Source organism: Microdochium trichocladiopsis, assembly GCF_020744255.1.
Source record: "Microdochium trichocladiopsis strain MPI-CAGE-CH-0230 chromosome Unknown B0I36scaffold_2, whole genome shotgun sequence".
Lineage (NCBI taxonomy): Eukaryota > Fungi > Ascomycota > Sordariomycetes > Xylariales > Microdochiaceae > Microdochium > Microdochium trichocladiopsis.
In genome coordinates this window covers 2453963-2474121 of record NW_025763545.1, presented here as the reverse complement: position 1 = coordinate 2474121, position 20159 = coordinate 2453963, and the positions used below count along the sequence as shown (strand labels likewise).

General features: G+C 56.7%; 6 protein-coding genes across 6 annotated transcripts; 5 read left to right on the top strand and 1 right to left on the bottom strand.

The window, feature by feature from the left end:
• Window positions 1-2268: 2268 nt before the first annotated feature.
• On the top strand, window positions 2269-5445 carry B0I36DRAFT_359470 (uncharacterized protein; the record flags this gene model as incomplete). The annotated part of the gene is made up of 3 exons (XM_046158134.1): window positions 2269-4366; window positions 4429-5268; window positions 5339-5445. The coding sequence occupies 3 exons, from the start codon at window positions 2269-2271 to the stop codon at window positions 5443-5445; spliced, it is 3045 nt and encodes a 1014-aa protein (XP_046016951.1).
• Window positions 5446-6559: 1114 nt separating this feature from the next.
• On the top strand, window positions 6560-7765 carry B0I36DRAFT_359469 (uncharacterized protein; the record flags this gene model as incomplete). Its single annotated transcript, XM_046158133.1, has 2 exons — window positions 6560-6624; window positions 6832-7765. 2 exons carry the CDS (start codon window positions 6560-6562, stop codon window positions 7763-7765), a joined length of 999 nt encoding a protein of 332 aa, XP_046016950.1.
• Window positions 7766-8281: 516 nt separating this feature from the next.
• B0I36DRAFT_236365 (armadillo-type protein) lies at window positions 8282-10687 on the bottom strand (the record flags this gene model as incomplete). The annotated part of the gene is made up of 8 exons (XM_046149461.1): window positions 8282-8635; window positions 8693-9030; window positions 9087-9187; window positions 9255-9514; window positions 9574-10065; window positions 10137-10288; window positions 10367-10472; window positions 10622-10687. The coding sequence occupies 8 exons, from the start codon at window positions 10685-10687 to the stop codon at window positions 8282-8284; spliced, it is 1869 nt and encodes a 622-aa protein (XP_046016949.1).
• A 2712-nt stretch (window positions 10688-13399) lies between these two features.
• Window positions 13400-14888, top strand: B0I36DRAFT_359467 (putative sodium bile acid cotransporter; the record flags this gene model as incomplete). Its single annotated transcript, XM_046158132.1, has 4 exons — window positions 13400-13496; window positions 13583-13768; window positions 13830-14268; window positions 14333-14888. 4 exons carry the CDS (start codon window positions 13400-13402, stop codon window positions 14886-14888), a joined length of 1278 nt encoding a protein of 425 aa, XP_046016948.1.
• A 625-nt stretch (window positions 14889-15513) lies between these two features.
• On the top strand, window positions 15514-16320 carry B0I36DRAFT_359466 (uncharacterized protein; the record flags this gene model as incomplete). The annotated part of the gene is made up of 2 exons (XM_046158131.1): window positions 15514-15634; window positions 15689-16320. The coding sequence occupies 2 exons, from the start codon at window positions 15514-15516 to the stop codon at window positions 16318-16320; spliced, it is 753 nt and encodes a 250-aa protein (XP_046016947.1).
• Window positions 16321-18089: 1769 nt separating this feature from the next.
• On the top strand, window positions 18090-19614 carry B0I36DRAFT_237349 (family 1 glycosyl hydrolase; the record flags this gene model as incomplete). Its single annotated transcript, XM_046149529.1, has 2 exons — window positions 18090-18133; window positions 18228-19614. The coding sequence occupies 2 exons, from the start codon at window positions 18090-18092 to the stop codon at window positions 19612-19614; spliced, it is 1431 nt and encodes a 476-aa protein (XP_046016946.1).
• Window positions 19615-20159: the final 545 nt, after the last annotated feature.

The window sequence follows — 20159 nt, the reverse complement described above, 5'->3', positions numbered from 1 at the left end:
ATCCAGTCTAGAGATTATGGCGTAAAAATTGGCTGCCGTACGCTGCCCGCCAACATGTTAAGGTCGTGTCCCCGCATGCGAACATGCCATTCTCATTCTCAGGGATTGCCAAGAAGTCGCCACTAAAATTACCTCACGCAGAAGCGAGGCGCGTGCCAAGCCCTCGTAAATGCTATTTTGGACCCTGTACAGACCCATCATTGTAACTCAGCAACGGCAACTACCTTTCTAACAGGTGTGACCAAGCCATGAAGCCTGTTCGGCCCCGGACTTGTCTTCATCGGAGCTGACTCGAGGGCTCTCGCCCGTTGAGTTCATTGGCGCCGGCTCCGAGCTGAACGTGGCCTCCGATGTTGTGAGCAACCGGCACCGAGACAAGGGGTCCCCACTGTGTGGGCAGAAAGAGAGACTCCTGATGGCATGAGGATTGCAGCGTAGTGGAGCTGGATTGCAGCCATCTTGGTTTGACATCATACTGTTGCAGGCAAGAAACAGAGTCAGGGGCACGAAGCCCCCAAATTTGAGATGAGGGTCCAAGATTGCGGGACGTTGCTGTGAGTCGTGATTCGCCAACACCCCACCTCACAACCAATAGTCGGGGCTAATAATAGCATTCGCTGCGGGGTGGGGTCGACATGGCCTTGGTTTTGCTTCCTTGGTGCGGTCGGCTGGGCAAGCGGTTCATGCGTACCTTGACCGTACAGGGTCCAGTGCCACCACCGTCATTGCACCAATGAGCATGTGAAAGTGTGACTCAAGAGACGCATGGCTTGGATTACTTTGTCTGGACGGTTGGTCTTGCAAAGCAGGCTCGTGGTGCTGCTGCAGGTTGCTGCTACCGAGCGGCAGACAAGGCTGGTTAATTCCGATGCTCGCCTGCCTTGGACACGACCCTTGCGAAGAGGACTTGGACCCATGTCACGTCAGCGAAAGGCGGGGTCTCTGGGAGGCATGTGGGAACTTTGTGTGTAAGATTTTGAGCCGATCAGCAGAGACAGGCAGAGGGTTTCGAGGTCGTGAGCTGCTGGGGCCGTGGTTGATCCTCGCGTTGGCGGGCCCTCTTGCGAAGGTCTTGTGCCTTTAGCCATGGGCGTTTCTGTCCAACAACGGAGAGCCACAGGGCGGTCAGAAGGTTTGCAGCCGATGTCGAGTTAGAGTTTCCAGGCTTTGCTGGGATCATTGGTGGGAGCTCTGAGCTGTGAATGGAAACATACGTACCCAGTGCTTGGGCAAGGGCTCTCCTTTTGTGCCTGCATGCCTCCGGCCCATGCTTGTATTCGTCAGTTGCATGCTTTGCAGTTGTTGAAAAGCCTGGCCTGGTCGAAATGGAAGCTGATCTCCAGCGCTAAAGATTTAGTCCTGGTTGCCGGCAGGTTTACAGCACGTCGTGGTCCTACAGGTGTCAGGACACACACACACGCATACACCCTCCAGGCTGGCTGGCTGGCTGACTTACAGCCCGCCCGTGCGTTGCGCCTTCCTCTCGAGTCCTTGTTCTCCTCCTGCCCCTCCTGCTGAGCAAAGCACAGGAGGTGCAGCCTCCTTAACCATCCTCACCCTTGGAAATCAAGATGTGTCCAAAAGAATAGCCGTCTCTCCAAGCTTGATTGCCCGGGGAAATCCCTCCCGTGCCGGCTCTCAACCGTGTCTCGTTAGACCGAAAACCCGCCAGGGCTTGCTTGCAGCAGCCGGCGGGATCGGGGATAGTGACAGCGCGCTGCAGAGCACTGCACTGCACTGCCCCCTCGGGGCCTCCCCTGCAAGCGCACCACGGCTGCAGCAGGCGGCCAGACGGCGGCGGCGGCGTGTTGGGGGAGGGATCCTCTCTGTCATCACCAACCACAGCTCACGCCGTAGCTCCAGCCACGGTGCCGTGAGCGAGCGGCACTCTTGAGTATACCTTTGAGGCAATCTCCCGCTCGGAGCAGGTCCCAGCATCTCGAAACCGCCGCAAGCAGCAGCAGCAGCAGTCGCTGTCACAGCTTCATCCACGGCCGCCATCTGGACCAGACGCTTGCTGTCCGAGGGGCCCTTGCCCAACTTCCGTCGCCGATTGCCCTCGCTCGCCCACGTCTCTGCGCTGCGCGCGCGCACGCTCCCATTCGCCTGAGCTCTGGCTCGTTCCTGCTTGCTGACACTTTGCTTCATTTGCCGCCCGCGCAACCTCGCCTACGGCATCTGTCCTTCTACGGTCTGCTGCGCCTTTGCGCTGCGGCCCCTGAGCGCAACGAGCGAGCTTCTGGCCCCGAGGGGACCTCGAACCAAGCTATGCCTGGCCGCAGCCTGTTTGGGCGTCATGGCAACCGCTCGCAGCACAATCTGGTAGACCAGCAGGCCCAGCAGCAGATCCAGCAGCAGCAGCAAGCTCAGCAGCATCTCCAGCATCAGCAGCAGCTACAGGCCCAGCAGCAGCAGCAGCAGAAACAGCAGCAGGTGGGTGGCCCCGATCATCCTCTGCCACCACCTCCTCACCCGCACCAGCAGCTTCAACAGCCACCACCCCTCGCCTCGCAGCCTGGGTCGACAGTGGGAACAGGTGGCAGCCCTGCGGTGTCTGACATCGGCCCACCGCCGGGCCCGCCTCCTAGCGCCATCAGCAATAGCAGCAACCCCCCCTCAGCCTCATCAGCTCCGGATCCCAGTCCCAGCGACCTCTATTCTCAGCAGCTCCAGCTCCAACATCAGCTGCAACAGCAACCACATCCTCAACAACAGCAGCAGCAGCAGCAGGGCGACGCTACTTTCCCTCCTCAGCCCCTGAGCCAGCAGTCCACAGGAAAGCTCCAGAAAAGGCAGCCTCAGCAGCAAGTCCCTCCGCACCTGCTCCAGCAGCAATCTGACGGTGGCTACCAAGGCCGCCCAGGTTCCTTGGTCTTTGCTAGCAGCAACCCAAACCTACCCCAGAATCCTCCTCCTGTGCCCCTCAACCAAGCCACCGCCAGCACCTCCTTTGGTGCGCAACCTTACGGCTCACAACCACCACTCTCTCCTCCATCTCAGCTGCAACAACAGCAGCAGCAACAGCAGCAAGTTCGTGGGGGTGTGCAGTTGGACACCCAGGGCAATTCCGATTTCGTGTCTCGGTCACAATCGGCACGCTACCCACAGCAGCACATCCCACCTCTGCAGACGCAGCCGCCCTTCAACACCAATTCGGCTGAAGACCTATCGCAGCCCCACACCATCTCCTCACCCATAGTCACCCAGCGTCAACCCTCAGGACCGATTCAGGCTGCGCCGCCTCCCGAAACACAGAAGCGTTCTGCTCGCGGTCTTATTCGGAGCTTCATCAAGGGGTCCTCGTCTAAGGACAGTCATAACCTGCAAGCGAGCGAGGAGTCGTCGGGTATTAGTCGCAAGCACTCCAAGCGGTCCAGTGTGGGCATCCCTCTATCGCTAAGGAACAACAACCCCTCGCAGGTTTCCCTGGACCAGCAGCAAGCCCAACAGCAGCAGCAGCATTATCAGTCGCAGCCACCACAGCCGCCTTCTGGTTGGCAATCCCACGGACAGCCCTCTCCACTGCATGGTGTTGGCGAGGTAGACGAGACCTATAGTGAGAGTCGACCGAGTCAAGATCCGAACTCGCAGAGCTACCCGCATACTCCACAGCTCAACGCGGTCAGACACATTCAGCCTGACTCTGAGAGCTCCCCGTACAGCGGACAAGATAGCCTCACCCCGCAGCAGAAGCAGCAGCTGTTTACCCAGCAGCAGAGTCAGACGGAACAGGACCAGCCGCCGTACAACCAGGGAGCAAACGAGCCGGGCAACCCAAGCCACCAATATCAGCTCGTGCCTCCACCCGCACCGTACAGCACACCAAATCGGGGCAATCTCTACGCAGGCCATCTCAGCACCGCGAGCTCGCACACCATCAACAACGCAGACACAATTTCGCAGCTTTCGCATGACTCTCCCACCCCGGACTCTGAATATCCTGCTACTCAGCAGTCAATACAGATCCCCTCCGCCTTGAAGACGTCACAGTCAGAATACCAGACTGTAAACTCTGAGCAGACCTCCCCGTCCAGCCAACAGATACAAAACATGCCTCCTCCGCCTCCTGCTGGCGGAACAGGACCTGCACGAAGATCCGGCGAAGCTGATGCGCAAATGCGCGGAGGAGCAGACGGCCCAGGGGGGCCGCCGCCAGGCTATAGACACAACCAAGCTCCGAGCATGAACAACATGAATCCTCTGCCTCCTACGCCGGGCCCTGCCAATCCTGCCACGCCCGCATTCAGAGCCGCCACTGTGGCCGAGAGGCAGTTTGATGGCGCGGGACAAGAAGGTGGTCGCAACAGCCCTCAGCCTCCTGCCACGGAGCGCGAGGCCGAGGTCGAGAAGAACTACAAGGATCTATGTAAGTGCAACGCAGACCTGTTCTGAGATCGTGTAAGCTGCAGAGGCTGACTGTCTGAATAGTGACCAAGTACAAGAATGTCAAGAGGCTCTACTTCGATGGCAAAGCCCAAATTGAGCAAATGACTGCGCAAATTGAACTGCTCCAGAACGCAGTTGCGAACCAGCGGATGTCTCAGTCCCGGACAGCGCTTGATGACAACGAATATTCGACAAGGTTCAATCGACTCAACGGCGCAATCAACAATCTCTCCTTCAACATTCGGAAGGACTGGCGCTCTTTACCACCATGGATCGAGAGTTTCGTGACACCGGACGGTCTGAAAACTGGCAAGCAAGAAATGACTGCAGTTGGCCGCGCCGTCATCGCAAAGTGGCTCGTGGACGAGGTGTTCAACAAGTGCTTCCATCCTGCGCTCGACCCGCAACTCAGCCATCACCTCAAGTCGATTGAACGCAACATCAGACAATTCTCGTATACCATGAATAGCCAAGAGGAGTTTGATGCGCTGACATCAAAGGTGGTCAACTGGCGCATGGCCACGCTTGAGGGACTTCAGCACATGCTGAACTCGAGTGAGAGCCAAGAGGCGCGGGCCGAGTTCACCAGGATGGTGACCACCAACCTCACTGCTTCGCTCCTGCAGTATCTGGTAGAACCGGCCCCAGCGGGAGTGGACGGAAGTGCTTCGATGATTGTCGAGCTGGCAATAGGCCTCGCTGCCAATCTGCCTCTGGAAAGCCGAGACATTGCCATCATTTACCCACTGCCAGGAGATCCGATACGCCCCGAGATTATGGAGCCAGAGAAGGGAGCGCTGCCGCCACTGACTGACATTACCGACGAAGACGATGAGAGTGAAGATGAGAAAGCGACCAAGGCCGGCAAACCAAAGACTGGCGGTGAGTCTATGAAACATTATTGGCAGATTTCATGATTGCGAGTGCTGACCAACTACTGTCGTCGCTGTAGCTGCCCCCACCACGGAGAAGGTTGGCAAGATACGTTTTGCCGGCTCGGTGGCCGTGGAAGTACGAGGGCGACAAGTGCTGGTCAAGGCACCCGTGTGGGCACTGTAGGAGACGCCAGGGGCCGAGAATGACTAATGATGAGCTTCATGATGATACCTTTGTGTGCTTGCAAGCGAAAAGCCGGCTCTTGATTGAGCTGCGCCAAGCACGGTCTTGGCGGTCAGGTGGACAACAACATGAGCACCGTAACAGAACCGTGCATGCTGGGAATATAGGTTGCAGGGAATGCTCTCTGGAGGCGAGCGTGGAAACCGAAGTGACACGTCGAGATGAGCAATGGAGAAAAGTTGACAGAGTTCTACTACGACTACCGTACATGGCATATGGGTGTTCATGTTGCAGCGACGAGGAAGAGAGTGACCCAGGAAAAGAAGGACTTGCTTGTTGCTTGAGAGTTGCAGCTTGTCGATGCTTTGAGCTCTTCCAAGGTTCGTGGCGGGTCTGCAGCATGTGCTGCCTGCTGTGCGTGTGGCAGCGACTTCGGGGCAGGTCTCCGCAGAACCCCGCCATGGAATTGTTGGAGGGGTCCAAGCTGGGCTTCTTGGGGTTTGCATTCACAGTACAGCTCAGGTCCAAATCATGTAGGCATGAATCTGAACGAAACCGAAAGAGCCTCTGGAATTCCAAAATACGGTCGTGCTGCGAGACATTGAGATAGGCAGCTATTGAGACGGTGGGATTGCCTGGCAGGGCTATCCAAGATCTTTTTCAAGCCTGAGGGCCAGCAACATCCGCTCGGTTCGCAGAGGATCCTCCTCCCATTGCTGCTGCCCCAGACCTTTTTTTTGGAGCAGGCGGCGCATGTGATCGCTTTCAGAGAGCTACCCCGAGTTCCCAGACGAACCACGACTGCGTGCAGAAAGAGATCAAAAGTGTAATTCCAATCTCTTACGCACGCGCAAAGTAACAAGCCCGGCGAATCACGGCACAAAACCCGTCGAACTCAATCTACCACGGTTTCAGCCCAGTCAAAAACGGATAGATCCAGCCTGTCGTCATTGGCAGGAGATAGGAAACCAATCATTCGATTCAGGAACCGACAACGACGACCACCACCACCACCACAACACCCCGCGACAGCCTCCGGTCGGCGACCAGAAGGGGTTTTGCCTCTTTTATTTTTCAAGACACCACGACTAGGACGAGGGACGAAGGCGGAATCATGGCGGACCAACAGCAGGAGAAGCCAGCTCACTTGGAGCCCTCGGAGCTGGGGACGAAGGAGTAGTACGTTTGTTCCCCCTCTCCCCAAGTTGCTTGGCGTTTGTTTCCTTTTTTTTCTGTCCTCGCATTTCCCTTTCTCTCTCGCAGTTCTACGTCTATGGAATTCTACTCGTTCGTTTCAAATGGGGAAAAAAAGAGCATCGAGGAAACCCTCTGACTGACCGTACGCGGCTTCACGCTAACTTTCGGGGGTGGAAACCAAAAAAACAGCTGGGACAACCTGTACGTCAACGAGATATCCAACCACGCGCACGACCCAGACGACAAGGGCACGGTCTGGTTCGACGACAGCGACGCCGAGGCCAAGATGATTGCGTTCCTGAACAAGCTCGACCCGGACTTTGCCGGCAGCGACAGCGGCAGCGACTCCGACGACGGTGAGGGAGAAGAAGAAGAGGAGGAGGAGCAGGAAGCACGTTCGCGACTGCCCCGCCTATACCAGAGCAGGACGACGTTTCTCGACCTCGGCACGGGCAACGGTAGTCTACTGTTTGGCCTCCGCGACGCGGGCTGGCAGGGCAAGATGCTCGGCGTGGACTACTCACCCAAGAGCGTAGAGTTTGCCAAGCAGATCGCGCGGTCTCGTCGTCGTCGTCAGCGGGAGGAACGAGACGGCGAGGACGACGGCGAGGGTGAGGGTGAGGGTGAAGATGGTGGAGGAGCAGAGGGGGTCGAGTTCCGCGAGTATGACATTCTCAACGGCCGGCCCGAGACATTACTCCCCAGCGCGATTTTCACGACCTCGGAACCTTCAACAACAACAACAACAAATAAAACGAACCCGCAAGAGGAGCAGGGCTGGGATGTGATCCTCGACAAGGGTACCTTTGACGCCATATCGCTGTACTCCTCCTCCTCCTCCTCGACAACACAAGAAGCAGGCACGCGGCGGCCCAACGAGGGTTACAAGGCTGCCGTCCTGCCCTTGGTCCGCGAGGGAGGCCTTTTCCTCATCACGAGCTGCAACTGGACCGAGGACGAACTGTCGCGGTGGTTTGAGGGCGACTATGACAGCGACCAGCAGCAGCAGGACCAACAGTGGCGCTTCAGACAGGTTGGCAAGGTCCAATATCCGACCTTCAGCTTTGGTGGAGTCAAGGGACAGACTATCAGCACGTTGTGCTTCGCCAAGATGAGGAGGTAGAAAAGAGACGTCCAGATGATAATGACACGAGTGCCAAAACGTCGAGCTCCCTTGGTGTGGTTTCTGCTAGTCTCACGGTATTGCAAACATTGTGTTTCACTTCTTCAGCACTACAAATACCAGCAGTGGTCATCTTGGTGTCTATTGGCTTGGTATACCTATGTCTTCTTTTCTGTGTCGCTGGATCTGGTTTGCGAAATCAGTCATCGGTAATGAGGTTTAACAGTGTTCCGCTGCCGTAAGCACATTTCTCGCTTGCGCATCATCGTGACACAGCACCACTGATGCTCGCCCTTTCACTCCCATTTGGTGGTCGGTGACTTGCAGTGCAGGTGGCATTGCTCGATAAACTCTTTTCCTCTTCGATTTCGTCTGGGTATCGGTCTAGAGCGACGATGTTCATGCCGAGCACAATGTTCGCGGTCACATAGCGTTCAACGATTGTGCAACACAGGTGTGCGTAGTCTTCACTCGAGGGATTCAGTACGCTCGTATTCGTTTGGTATCCAGCTTGCACTAAGGAGAAGTGTTCATCGGCTCCGGGTCGGCGCCAGAGATCCTGGCCGCAGCAGTTGTGGCGAAGTACCGAACGTCAACGTCCTCGTCTTTCTGCAGCTTCTCCAGGGACGGCAATATGCGCTCCTGAATCAGCTGTGTCGACTTCGGCGAAGGTGTCAGATCTGTCTGTCCAGCCTTCTCGAGAGAGTAGATTGTGCCCTCGTCTGGCAGCCGCTTTAGCACATCAATCAGCTGGGCAATCGTCTTGGCGACGTTGAAGCGGATGTTTGGGATGTCGTCGTCAACCAGCTTCTCCAGCATCGGGAGGATATCCTGTCCAATAACGTCGAGGCTGACAACCGAGGAGAGTGTCTGCACAGCATTAGCATTCTCCATCTCGACGTAAGGATTGAGGGAGAAGGCACTTACAGAGATGGCGAAGCAAGTGGTCATCCTGTAGAGGTAGTTTGGATGGGCACCCATGGCCATGACCTTCGGCAGTATCGCCTCGCTAGCCCACTCGACGCCAAAGACCTCGGTGAGCTTCTTGAGATTGTGTGTGGCGGCCTCTCTGATGGAGAAAACCGTGTCGCCGAGCCAACCCATGCAAAGACCGCTCAGCTTCTCGTCAAAGAACTTCACACCGAGCTGGCTCGCCAACAACGGAATATACTCGATGATGGCCAGTCTGACGCGCCACTGCTTGTCCTCTGCGAGTTGAACGATGGCAGGAAGCAGAGACTGTGACAAGAGCTCGATACCGATCACTGTTCCAGCGCGTCAGTATATTCTCCGCGCTTGCTAGTTTGGGGGCAAGACTAACCTTGGTTAACAAGCTCCAGTTTTGAAATGATGTGAAGGCGGACCTCCGGAAACTCGTCCTTGAGCATTTGCAGGAACATTGGCAAAAGGTGGTCAATGGTCCTGGTAGATGATTGTCAGCACAGCCAAATGGACGGGAAGCACTGCCCCTCAGAGGATCTTAACGTACTCTTGCTTGCCAAGAATCGGGGCCAGTCCGCTGATCTGGGTGCCAAGTGCGGCGCGGACGTGCTGGGAAGTGTCGGATACAAGGTCTTCGATGGTGCTCATGATATCGTTGAGAAGTGTGGTCCGGTCGACGAGGTTGCAGAATCCCGGAATCTGGCCAGAGATTGCGGTGCGAACCTCAGCCTCGTTATCCTTGAGCAGCTTGACGAAAGAAGGAACCAGATCCCTGGAGACAACCTCCTCATCCACAGCTTTGGCAATCTGGAGAGTGCATTAGCATAGTACACAAAGCCAGACCCTGGATCGCCTTTTCGTCTTACCTTCTCAAACCGGTCTGCAATCATGTAGCGAACCCTCCAGCTCTTGTCTTCTATCAGGTTGCGCAGAGATGTGAGAAGGACACCATGGCTGGCTTGTTGCTCCTTGGGGACGACTTCGGCAATGGCAATAAGAATTTCGACTGTCAATAACCGCACGCTGTCTTGGTCGTCTTGGACAAGGTGCTGGAAAAGGGGTATCATCTCATCAATGACAACGGCGGCGGGCATCTCCTTGACGAACTTGGCCATGTGCGTGGCGGCCTGTCTCCGCACCATGGGGGTGTCATCGTGGACCAGGATTCCGAACTGCTGACGGAGCTGTTCCTGGAACGGGGGGCTGACTTTCTTGTAAGGAGCAGTATAGAGGCCACAGCCTGATACCTTGGAGGTGAACCAGTCGGCCTTGGAGAGTCTGACGGTCAGAGGAATGAAGTATTCCTCGACCTGTTGCGCGGAGAGCGCATCGCAGATCTTGTTGAGCGATTCGACGGCCTATTCAAGGGCAGACGTCAGCAAGACAGTCAGGCAGAGATACAGCGATATGGCAATAGAGGAAAACGGACCTTGTCTCGCACAACAGGCTCCTCGATAGCGGCGAGGTTCTCGAGGGGAGAAAGGAGAACGTGTCCCCATTCTGGGCCACCGACGTATTCGATGAAGGAGCCAAGCTCCTCGCTCAATGCCACAAGGACCTCGTCCTCGTCCTCGACGGACTCTGTACATTCCTCGACGCGGTTAGAACGTGCTCACGAGACGCAAGTATCGGCTCTGTGCTGGCCAGGGGTGTGCTAACCGTCGAGAAAAGGAATGAGCTCCTCGCGGGTCCGCTCAGGACCGAGGGCGAGGGCAATCGTGCCAAGGCGGTGGATGGCATTCAGGCGGAGAAGGACATCGTCGTGCTGATGGAAGCATCGTTAGTTTCTGTCAGAGGATAGCTGGGCTTGGGGGCGTTGGCGACGACGAGCTGAACGGCGGTGGGGCGCTGCTCGAAGCACGAGACGTGGTGTGCAAGCGAGAGGCGGGCAATGGTGCCATCAGGGAGCCTTACCTTGAGCTCGTCTATGAGGACGGCAATGGGGTAGAGCTCGTCGTTCGCATTTGGCGCGTCAGCCATGGCGAACGAGGGGTGCGGGCGCGCGGGTCAGTGTTGGGCGGGAGCAGCTTGTCGAAGATGGCGGGCAAAAGGTTGGTTGCCAGGGCGAGGGGTCGCGAGGGGTGGCAGGCACGCGGGCGAGACGCAGGCTGGGGGGAGAATGGCAGGCGGGATGCTCGCAGGCCGACGAGATCGCGTGTGCCGGGTGCGTATGTGCTGTGTTGTGTGTGGATGTGTGTGTTGGTGCAGGCGAGTGGTGACAGTGTCAATATGCGATGTCGAGGGGGGGTTTGCTGGGTGATGCAATGGGCGAGAGGATGGGACTGCTTGCTTGCCTGCTCGCTCGAGACGGGGCGGCTCTGGAGCAGCAGCAGCAGCAGCAGCACTCGCGAGGCAAACAGCCAGCCAGGGCAGCAGCCGTGCAAGGTGCTGGCTGGTGGATCCCCGCCGCGAGATGAGCATGAGCTGCCTCCACGGCCTGCAGCTGCCCAGCGCCTTCCGACATTCAGGTGTCAATTCATTCAGGGATGTACCTGCAGCAGCTACTCAGAGTGGCCAGGTACTTGTCATCCCACTTGCCTGATGGCAGCCTGCCTGCACACACAAACTCTATCCCGCAAGGCTGTTGGCGTCCATCTGATGCCCGCGATCTTGTCAACGATGCGCGCCCTGCTTGGCACACGCCCGTGCGGCTTAAAATCAATCGGAAGAGCTTGGTCAGGGTCATCGAGGGGCAGCAGTTCACAGTTGACGACGACGACGCCTTCAAAGACCTTGAGCTAGCCCGCCCCACCATGGATGGGCCGCCTCAATGTCCTTCATTGTTCCGCCCAAGCAACGACCAGTCAGAGTCCGCTAGAGAGCACACAACCTTTGAGTGGTAAATGGTAAGTGAAGCGAATCACCAGCCGTAGTCGACGTGTTTTTATTAATTTGAGCCTCCGGAGTTTCATGGGTCCATGACCGCATGATGGTGCTGGATCGTGTCTGTGCTCCCTCAGCAGCTTGAGACTGCCGGGTAGTTCACTTGCGACATGGGAGTGCCAAGTTGCTGGAACTTGCACGTGCGAGCCGCCGCCAACCCTCTTTCTCTCCATTGTTCTTTGGGAGGGTACGTAGCTGTCCAACTCCGTTCTTGACTCCTGCTTCTGGGCAGCCAAAACATTTCTACCCTATTACTGCTGCTTAGCACACAACCCATTTGCAATGCAGCAACTGCCATGCCCTCACCCATACCTAGGTACCTGGGGTCTGCTCAAGGTCATCTCCCGACACAGTGGCCTGCTGTGACACGAATCTGGCCTAGCCCCCACTCGCAAGATGTGCCGCAGATCCTGAACATGGACAGAATTCGCGTCAGCCACCGGGGAATCTGAACAAGACGATACAATGAGAAGCCGAGCTACACCCAAACGAACTAAGGATGTGGCGCAGGGATACCCTCGTCCGTGATAGATCGAGTAAATGTGACTGTTGCGATGCTATATTCGAACACAGTCTCAGCGGCAGCCCTTTCACCAGGGTATGATGGCCCGTGGTAGTCGTTGTACGGCATGTAGCTGAGGAAGCGCCTCGGATGCCCTGTCTTGATGGTCTCGAAGGTGTCAGAGTATTTGCGTCCGTCCTTGTGGAGTACAGTATCGATATTGTTCTCTCTCCGCAAGTATGTTGGGCACGGCGCATCCAGCCATGGTTGGAACAGTTGTGCCAGAGCCCGGTTATCGTCGAAGGCTATCAAACCACCTCTGTTGGTCCACGCTAGGTGGTCTCAGGTAAGATAGTGTCGACCGCGAGCGCTACATCGAAGCTTGTCTTGCCTTCACGGAAGAGGTCGCACTCCATAATGTAGTGCATGAAACATATTGCTTTTAACACAAAGCGAATCCCTGGATGTCGTGTGTCCTTCAGCATACTCTGTAACCAGTATTACGACCAACCTGGCTCGCGAATAGTTGTCAGGTATGGTTCATACAGCCTCGAACACACGAGAAGTGTTGTGATAACCTCATGCCAGCCACGAAGACAGACTAGTCGATGATACTCGTGCCTCGTTTCTACGCGGCTAGAACTTGGCTTGGTGCACTTATAAACGACACACTGCTAGTACACGTAAAAAGCGGTAAAATACCTGCAAGAGCTCACACTATTCACTATGAATCCGGAGGCCGACGTAGGGCTGCGTACTTCGTATCATGCATGACCCAAGTGTTGATGAAAATTTGGATAGTTGACTGTCGTTCAGAAAAGAAAATGGGTTGGCGGCCATCAGCACCCATCGGCGGATCCGCCGAGCCGGATAAGCGTTGCGAGTTCGGCGCCGTTGCCGGGAGCGGTGCAGGGGTCTCTGACCTCCGTGCACAATTGCACCATCTCGCGGGAATAAGTCGGGCCCGGCACCGCCAATCCAGCCATGACCCCCAGTCTGTTCATGAAGCTGTCTTTCAAGTTTCAACTTCATCCTTGGTCAGACTTGTTTCTTCACATTTGTCCACTGCCACCGATTGTGGTGGCTATAGCGTCGGCATCGGGCAAAGGTGTGGGCGAAAGGACGGCATCGGCGCTATAACTTCCGCCGATCATAGCTCGCAATTCGCCACTCCAGGATAATCGAGGTCCTGTGGGCGACGACAAGGCGATCGATTTGATCCGATCACATATCAGCATGCCCGGTCAGACATGTCGCAAACCAGTCCGAGTGATGGCTCAGAGCAGCCTGGTCGGAAAGGAATAAAGATGTTGACGCCGGTCAAGGCGACCTGGGCCTTTTGCGTGCGCAACTGGCTCATTTTCGGGTTTGGCCTGGGGTGTCTTCTGGGCTACCTGTTTCCTCGTATGTGAACTTGCAGCAGTTTTTAACGGTTCCCTGTTTCTGCAGGTCGGCGACGGATATTGCTGACGAGTTGCTGTGCCGAAAAGATGTTGCTGCTCGTGGCGGCATAATACGCTCTGAGTATTCAGTACTCTACGCCGGCATCGGCCTCATCTTCTTCATCAACGGCATGCAACTGTCTCCGGAGAAGTTGAGGGAGCATGTGACGAATTGGCGGCTGCATATAGTGGTGCAAGGCATCAACATGGCTCTCATTCCCCTAATCCAACTTGGTGAGTATTCATGTGGAACCTCCCTGCAGTGATCCCTCCGGGAGGCTTACCATATCAACAGCGATTATACATATAATAATCGCCGCAGGCGCTGTGAGGAACGGCACCATAGACGCAAGCATCATCGTGGGCATGGTCGTTGCTGGGTGTATCCCTACCACCATTGCTTCAAATGTCGTGATGACGAGAAACTCTGGTGGCGACGAGGCTGCTGCAATCATAGAAGTGGTTATAGGCAATGTTCTCGGGTCGATCCTCAGCCCCTGGCTCATTTACGGCTTCATCCCCACGGAGCCAGAATTTGCTTCGTATCAGCCAGCACCACCAAACAACCTTGGCCCCATGTACAAGGCAGTTATGATGCAGCTGGGACTGGCTGTTCTCCTTCCTCTCGTCGCAGGTCAGGTTCTTCGGTGGCTCTGGCCTCGAAAGGTCCTGTGGGTGTTAAGCACATTCTATTTGGCACAGTTTTGCTCGGTGCTGCTGATTATGGTTGCATGGTAAGCCGATCCTGTTCCGTTCGGTTGTTGCAGATTGTTGGCTGACTGACTTGGCCGGGACTAGGACGACATTTTCAGGGGCATTTCAAACCGGCTCGCTTTATGCTTTGCCGACGTCATCCGTTGTCTTCAACGTCTTCGTCAACATTGCCGAGTACCTCTTCTTTACGGCGCTGTGCTTTTATATCGCCAACCCTCCGCTTTGGGCAGTCAAGCATGTCAACATCCATGTTGCCGACTCGAAGCTGGGATCGAAGCTTCCACCAGCCATCAGAAGAGGGTTCACAGTGAAGAGAATGCCGCGGGATCAAACTATCGCAGTGTGCTTCTGTGGTGCCGCAAAGACGACGAGCTTGGGCATCCCGCTGATTGCCGCGATGTGGTCACAGATGGACGACTTCACCATCTCGGCTATCCAGGTCCCAGTACTGCTATACACGGTGGAGCAGGTATTCGTCGCTCAATTCTTTACCATTTTCTTCAAGAATTGGTTGGAGAAGGAGTCAAAGGCAGCTTCTGATGTTGAGACAGCGGATGGAGACCCACCAGTTGTGGACGTAGATGGTTCAGGACATCCAAGGATTCCGGAAAAGGGCCGTGCAGAAGCAGGAAACGTATAAAGATGTCATCCGCTGCAGTCCATCTCTCCCGTTCATTCAAGACTTCCAAGGGCTTCAGAAAACAAGCCTGGGACAACCAGCCCCGTTCCTGAAGCTATACCCCGTCACCATAGGACGGCATGGAGGTGTATTACAGATGCAGTGGAACGACGACCACCACCAAAGAGAAGGATCTTGAGATTGGGGACAGCAGATCACGGAGGTCGAGGACGCAGAGAAGACGATGTAAAGTCGAAAACCATAAACAGCCATGCCCCCAAAAGATTGCAAGTACCCGGCATCGCCAGCCTCACTGCTTGGAGACGGCCAACCCCGAACTTTGAAGCTCTGCTGCCCCACCAGCTATGACGCGCGCCTTCCGACACAACCGCCCGCATGCCACTCGCTGCCTGACGATCGCCACTCCATCCACACCCCGGCCCTTGTCTGCCTCCAGAAACATCGAGAAGCATCTAATAACTACTACGACGTCAATATCACGAGGACAAGGCCTACCTGTGGTGAGCTCTGCACCGAACCGTTTTCACAGCACCCTCTGAGTTATACGCTATCCAGCCAGAGAACTCTCGACGACAGAACGTCTATCGACGCCTACAACCACCAGTCTTGACTGACTGTCCACATCATGGGCTCTCAACAACTCCTTCGTGGCAGCTGCTTCTGCGGGAGGAATCAGTACGTCATACAGATCCCCAAGGATTCCGTGGAATCTGCCCAAGTCCTGTTCGACAGCAGCCCAGGCCATCGTAAGTAGCTCAAACAGGGTATTACCAGATCGCTTGCCTGACATCTCTCACCAGGTATTGCTTCCGCCTCGCCGCTGTCTGCTTTCATCCGAGTCCCACTATCGTGGTATCATAGCCGCACCTTCCCATTCTTCCCAGACGAGACACGGTCTGGTATCCGCCGCGTGTACTCGCACCCAGCCGAGCAGCATGCTCATCGGCACTTCTGCGGCTTTTGCGGCACGCCGCTCTCCTACTGGTCCGAATCGCCCAGACGGGAAGCCGACTATATTCGTTTGACGCTGGGGAGCCTACTGACAGATGACTTGCACGACCTGGAAGAGATGGGTCTTATTCCAGTAGTAACAGACACTGCTGAGCAGGGCAAGGAGTCGCTAGTGGCTGTGGGCCGTGCCTATCCTACAGCAGCACCAACCACGATCCTCAGAGACTTTACCGGTATTCCCTGGTTCGACAACATGCTCGCAGGCAGCACACTCGGCAGTGTCCAGACTAGAATAGGGTTCCATGAGCATGACAATGGCCGAGTCCGCGTAGAATGGGAAGTCACCGAATGGACCGAAGGAGGACACAACGACGAAGATGCCGACATGTCAGAAGAATCCAGCGCCAGTGCCAGTAAGAGGAAACGTGCCGAAGCTGATTACACGATGGCCGAATCCGCAGCCTCGCGTCGAGTTGCGTGAGCGAGGTGTTGCCAACTTGTCGAGTCATGGCCTAGGGGCGTATCCGCCTAGCAGAGGTCCCTGCCAAGACGAACTCTCAGGACTGCTAGCAATTCGGCGTGTCAATGAGCAGACGCTGCCGCCGGATGTCGGCATGTACTTCCGACTTGCGTATCGTACCAGCTGTCCGCAGCGATGTCATTTTGTGTATCGAGAAGGGCGGCCGGCTTCCCTAGCCTTCTCGCCTATGTGAAGTCAGGTTACAGAAGGCGCAAAGCAGACGAGACAGGCCCGTGTGGGTGGTTGCTGACTGGACGGGGGCCACGGGATATGTGTGACACGGGCTGTTTAGATACTGTACCAACAAAGATGGCGTCGACCTTGGTCAAGTTCGCATCACTTGCTGCATGTGTGACGGAGGAGGTGCTGGATCCGTGATCTACAGGCAATAACAGAACGGGATATTAACAGATGTTTCATGACCCCAAGCCCATGCCGTGTCATCCTGCCGAGGCAGCACCAGGTTCTCCCGAAGCTTATCCAGGGAGGATGGCATGGGAGCCGGGAGCACGTCCCATTGGCCAGGAGCTCAAAGGACGGGCGAATAGGTCATGATCGTTCGTGGCTGGCGGATTAGCCTCATGCAGGACATGCACGGCAGAGCCGCTGACCGAGAGACGAGGGCCAGCAGCTGGAAAGCGACCTCCACTAGTCCAAGGTGTTGAGTAAGGAAGGCATGTGCGATCAGAGGTGGTGATGGCGTGCAGGTGGAATGGTGGCAGCAGACTCGCGGAAGTTTTCTGACGACGGAGTAATTTGGCGCTGCACAAGATGGGACTGGCACTCTATTCGAGTTACAGAGCAGCAGTGCAGCAGCAGAGGGGACGAGCACTTATCGTGGAGAGCGCGCAGGCCATGATCCCTGCGGGGCCAACCTTAGCTGGCAGGCTCCCCAGTCTTTGGGCGGGTGGATTGGCTCGCGGCGACCGCCCACGAGGGTCGAGGCCGGCAAGACGGGCCGGTGGGCGATCTGGTGCTGGCGCTGTGGCCGAGGGCGCCCCCCGCGAGGGGCCCCCATGCGGTGCCTGTCCCGCTCACCTGCCCCCCAGGACCGCCTGTGACCCGCTACGAGGACCCCCCAACAGAGACCGTCTTGGAGCCTGCCCTGGCTACCCCGCTGCTGCTCGATGGGGAGCAAAGGGGTGGAGGGGGACCCTTGCCCGCACGCCGCCGTCGGGCCAACCGGCCTCGTGCACTGCTCCTACACCTCGTCTCTCTTTGCGGGCTTCGGCCGTGACGGTCCGAATGAGGCACGTTTGGGAAAGGCACTCGATGCCCTGCCTGGCGGAGCGCACGGCGGAGCTTGTCTCGACCAGCTCAGCAGACCGCACTGCTGGCACCAAGCACCGTGGCTGCTTCCCGTCACCATGGGCTGATCTATCTTGCCGGTATAAGAACGCGACGGCTCCTCACCGCACAAGAGCTCCCAAAGGTGGACCGTCCTGAGCCTCTCGATCACAATCACTGCCGCAACAGCTCTTACACGTCGTCGGGCCACCTGGTCGTCTTGGGATAATATACTCTCTCTACTACGCGGCACCCTAGTTCCACCCACCTGTCAGCTTCAGCTGGACGCCTGGTGGACCTCGCTCTCTGCTCTGGCTGATTGGGAGAAATTGCCAGTCCTCTCACGTGAGCAAGCACACACCCGACTGCTCGCGAGCCAACTCTCGTCGCAGGAACGCGGCTAGTATCGTCGTTGGGAGAAGTGTTCTCGGACGCCAGACAACATGTCTCTGCGGCCAGACTTCCTCTGGGGCTTTGCCACCGCATCGTAAGTCTTCCAGCGCTGGCTTGGCGTTCTCACTATCCGCTCTCAAGCTCCCAGCAATTTACATGCAACATGGCCACTTACACCGCAACCACAGATATCAGATCGAGGGTGCCATCGATCAAGATGGCCGTGCCCCTTCCATCTGGGACACCTTCTGTGCCATCCCCGGCAAGATTGCCCACGGAGCCTCGGGCGAGGTAGCGTGCGACTCGTACAACAGGACGGCAGAGGACATTGCTCTGCTCAAGGAGGTCGGTGCCCAGGCCTACCGCTTCTCTCTGTCGTGGTCCCGCATCATCCCTCTCGGCGGACGCAATGACCCCGTCAACCAGGCCGGTCTTGATCACTACGTCAAGTTCGTCGATGATCTCCTCGACGCCGGCATCACACCCATGATCACCCTATACCACTGGGATCTGCCTGACGAGCTCGACAAGAGATACGGCGGCCTGCTGAACCGGGAAGAGTTCCCTCTCGACTTTGAGAACTATGCCCGCGTCGTCTTCAAGGCGATCCCAAAGTGCAAGTACTGGATCACCTTCAACGAGCCATTCTGCAGCTCCGTCCTCGCCTACAGCTTCGGCCAGTTCGCCCCGGGCCACACCTCGGACCGCACCAAGTCTCCCGTGGGCGACTCGTCCCGCGAGCCCTGGATCGTCGGCCACAACCTCCTCGTCGCCCACGGCAGGGCCGTCAAGGTCTACCGCGACGAGTTCAAGCCCACAGACAAGGGTGTCATCGGCATCACCCTGAACGGTGACGCCACCTACCCTTGGGACCCTGAGGACCCGCGCGACGTCGAGGCCGCGGAGCGCAAGATTGAGTTCTCGATTGCCTGGTTTGCCGACCCGGTCTACTTTGGCAAGTACCCGGACTCTATGCGGAAGCAGCTCGGCGACCGGCTGCCCGAGTTCACAGCCGAGGAGGCGGCGCTGGTCAAGGGCTCCAACGACTTCTACGGCATGAACCACTACACTGCCGACTACGTCAAGCACGGCGACGGCAACCCTCCGCCCGAGGACCACGCCGGCGACCTAACGACGAGCAAGACCAACAAGGCCGGCGAGTCGATCGGCCCGGAGACGCAGTCGTTCTGGCTGAACCCCAACCCGCAGGGGTTCCGGAACCTGATCAACTGGCTGAGCAAGCGGTACGGCTACCCGCCCATCTACGTGACCGAGAACGGCACCAGCATCAAGGGCGAGAACGACCTCACCCGCGAGCAGATCCTCGAGGACGACTTCCGCGTAAAGTACTTCCACGACTACGCGCACGCCCTCGCGGCCGCCGTAGCCGAGGACGGCTGCGACGTCCGCGGCTACATGGGCTGGTCCCTCATGGACAACTTTGAGTGGGCAGAGGGCTACGAGACGCGCTTCGGCTGCACCTACGTCGACTACGAGGACAACCAGAAGCGGTATCCCAAGAAGAGCGCGTACGCCATGAAGCCCCTGTTTGACAGCCTCATCAAGAAGGAATGAAGCGAGTGCGTTTGGCTCTTTTCTCTCTCTTTACTGTTGTGAGGGTCGTAACTTCTTTTCCGCGAGAGTTGGGGTGTGGGGGGGTCAATCCGCCAGGTGTTTTGGATGTGGGCAGTGATCGTAGGTATATAGTTTGGGACAAGAGAGAGCAGCCACAGCTTATTTCAATGGCCATACCCCGTCACTTTTGGGTATTCCCTTATCGAATTTCCCCTTTCCCGCTCACGGGAGGGGCTGATTGATCGGAATGAAACCAGATGTGCCATTGTTGTTCAAGGACGAGATGGTGATACAACGCACCTCCTGCATGAGTTGTTTAGCCCATGGCCCGTCTCAGTATCCCTATTACCGATATCAAGTATGATAGCGCACCTATATGCAGCCATGTCTTGTTGTAGTGCACGAGATAGATAAATCTTGTTATTGATGATGCCAAGAATTGTACAGAAACTCCACAAACGCTTTCCTCATGCAAAGAATAAGAGTACACTACATGATCCTACACCCCGTCGTCCCGTTTGCTATTCCAACACACAAGTTCTCTT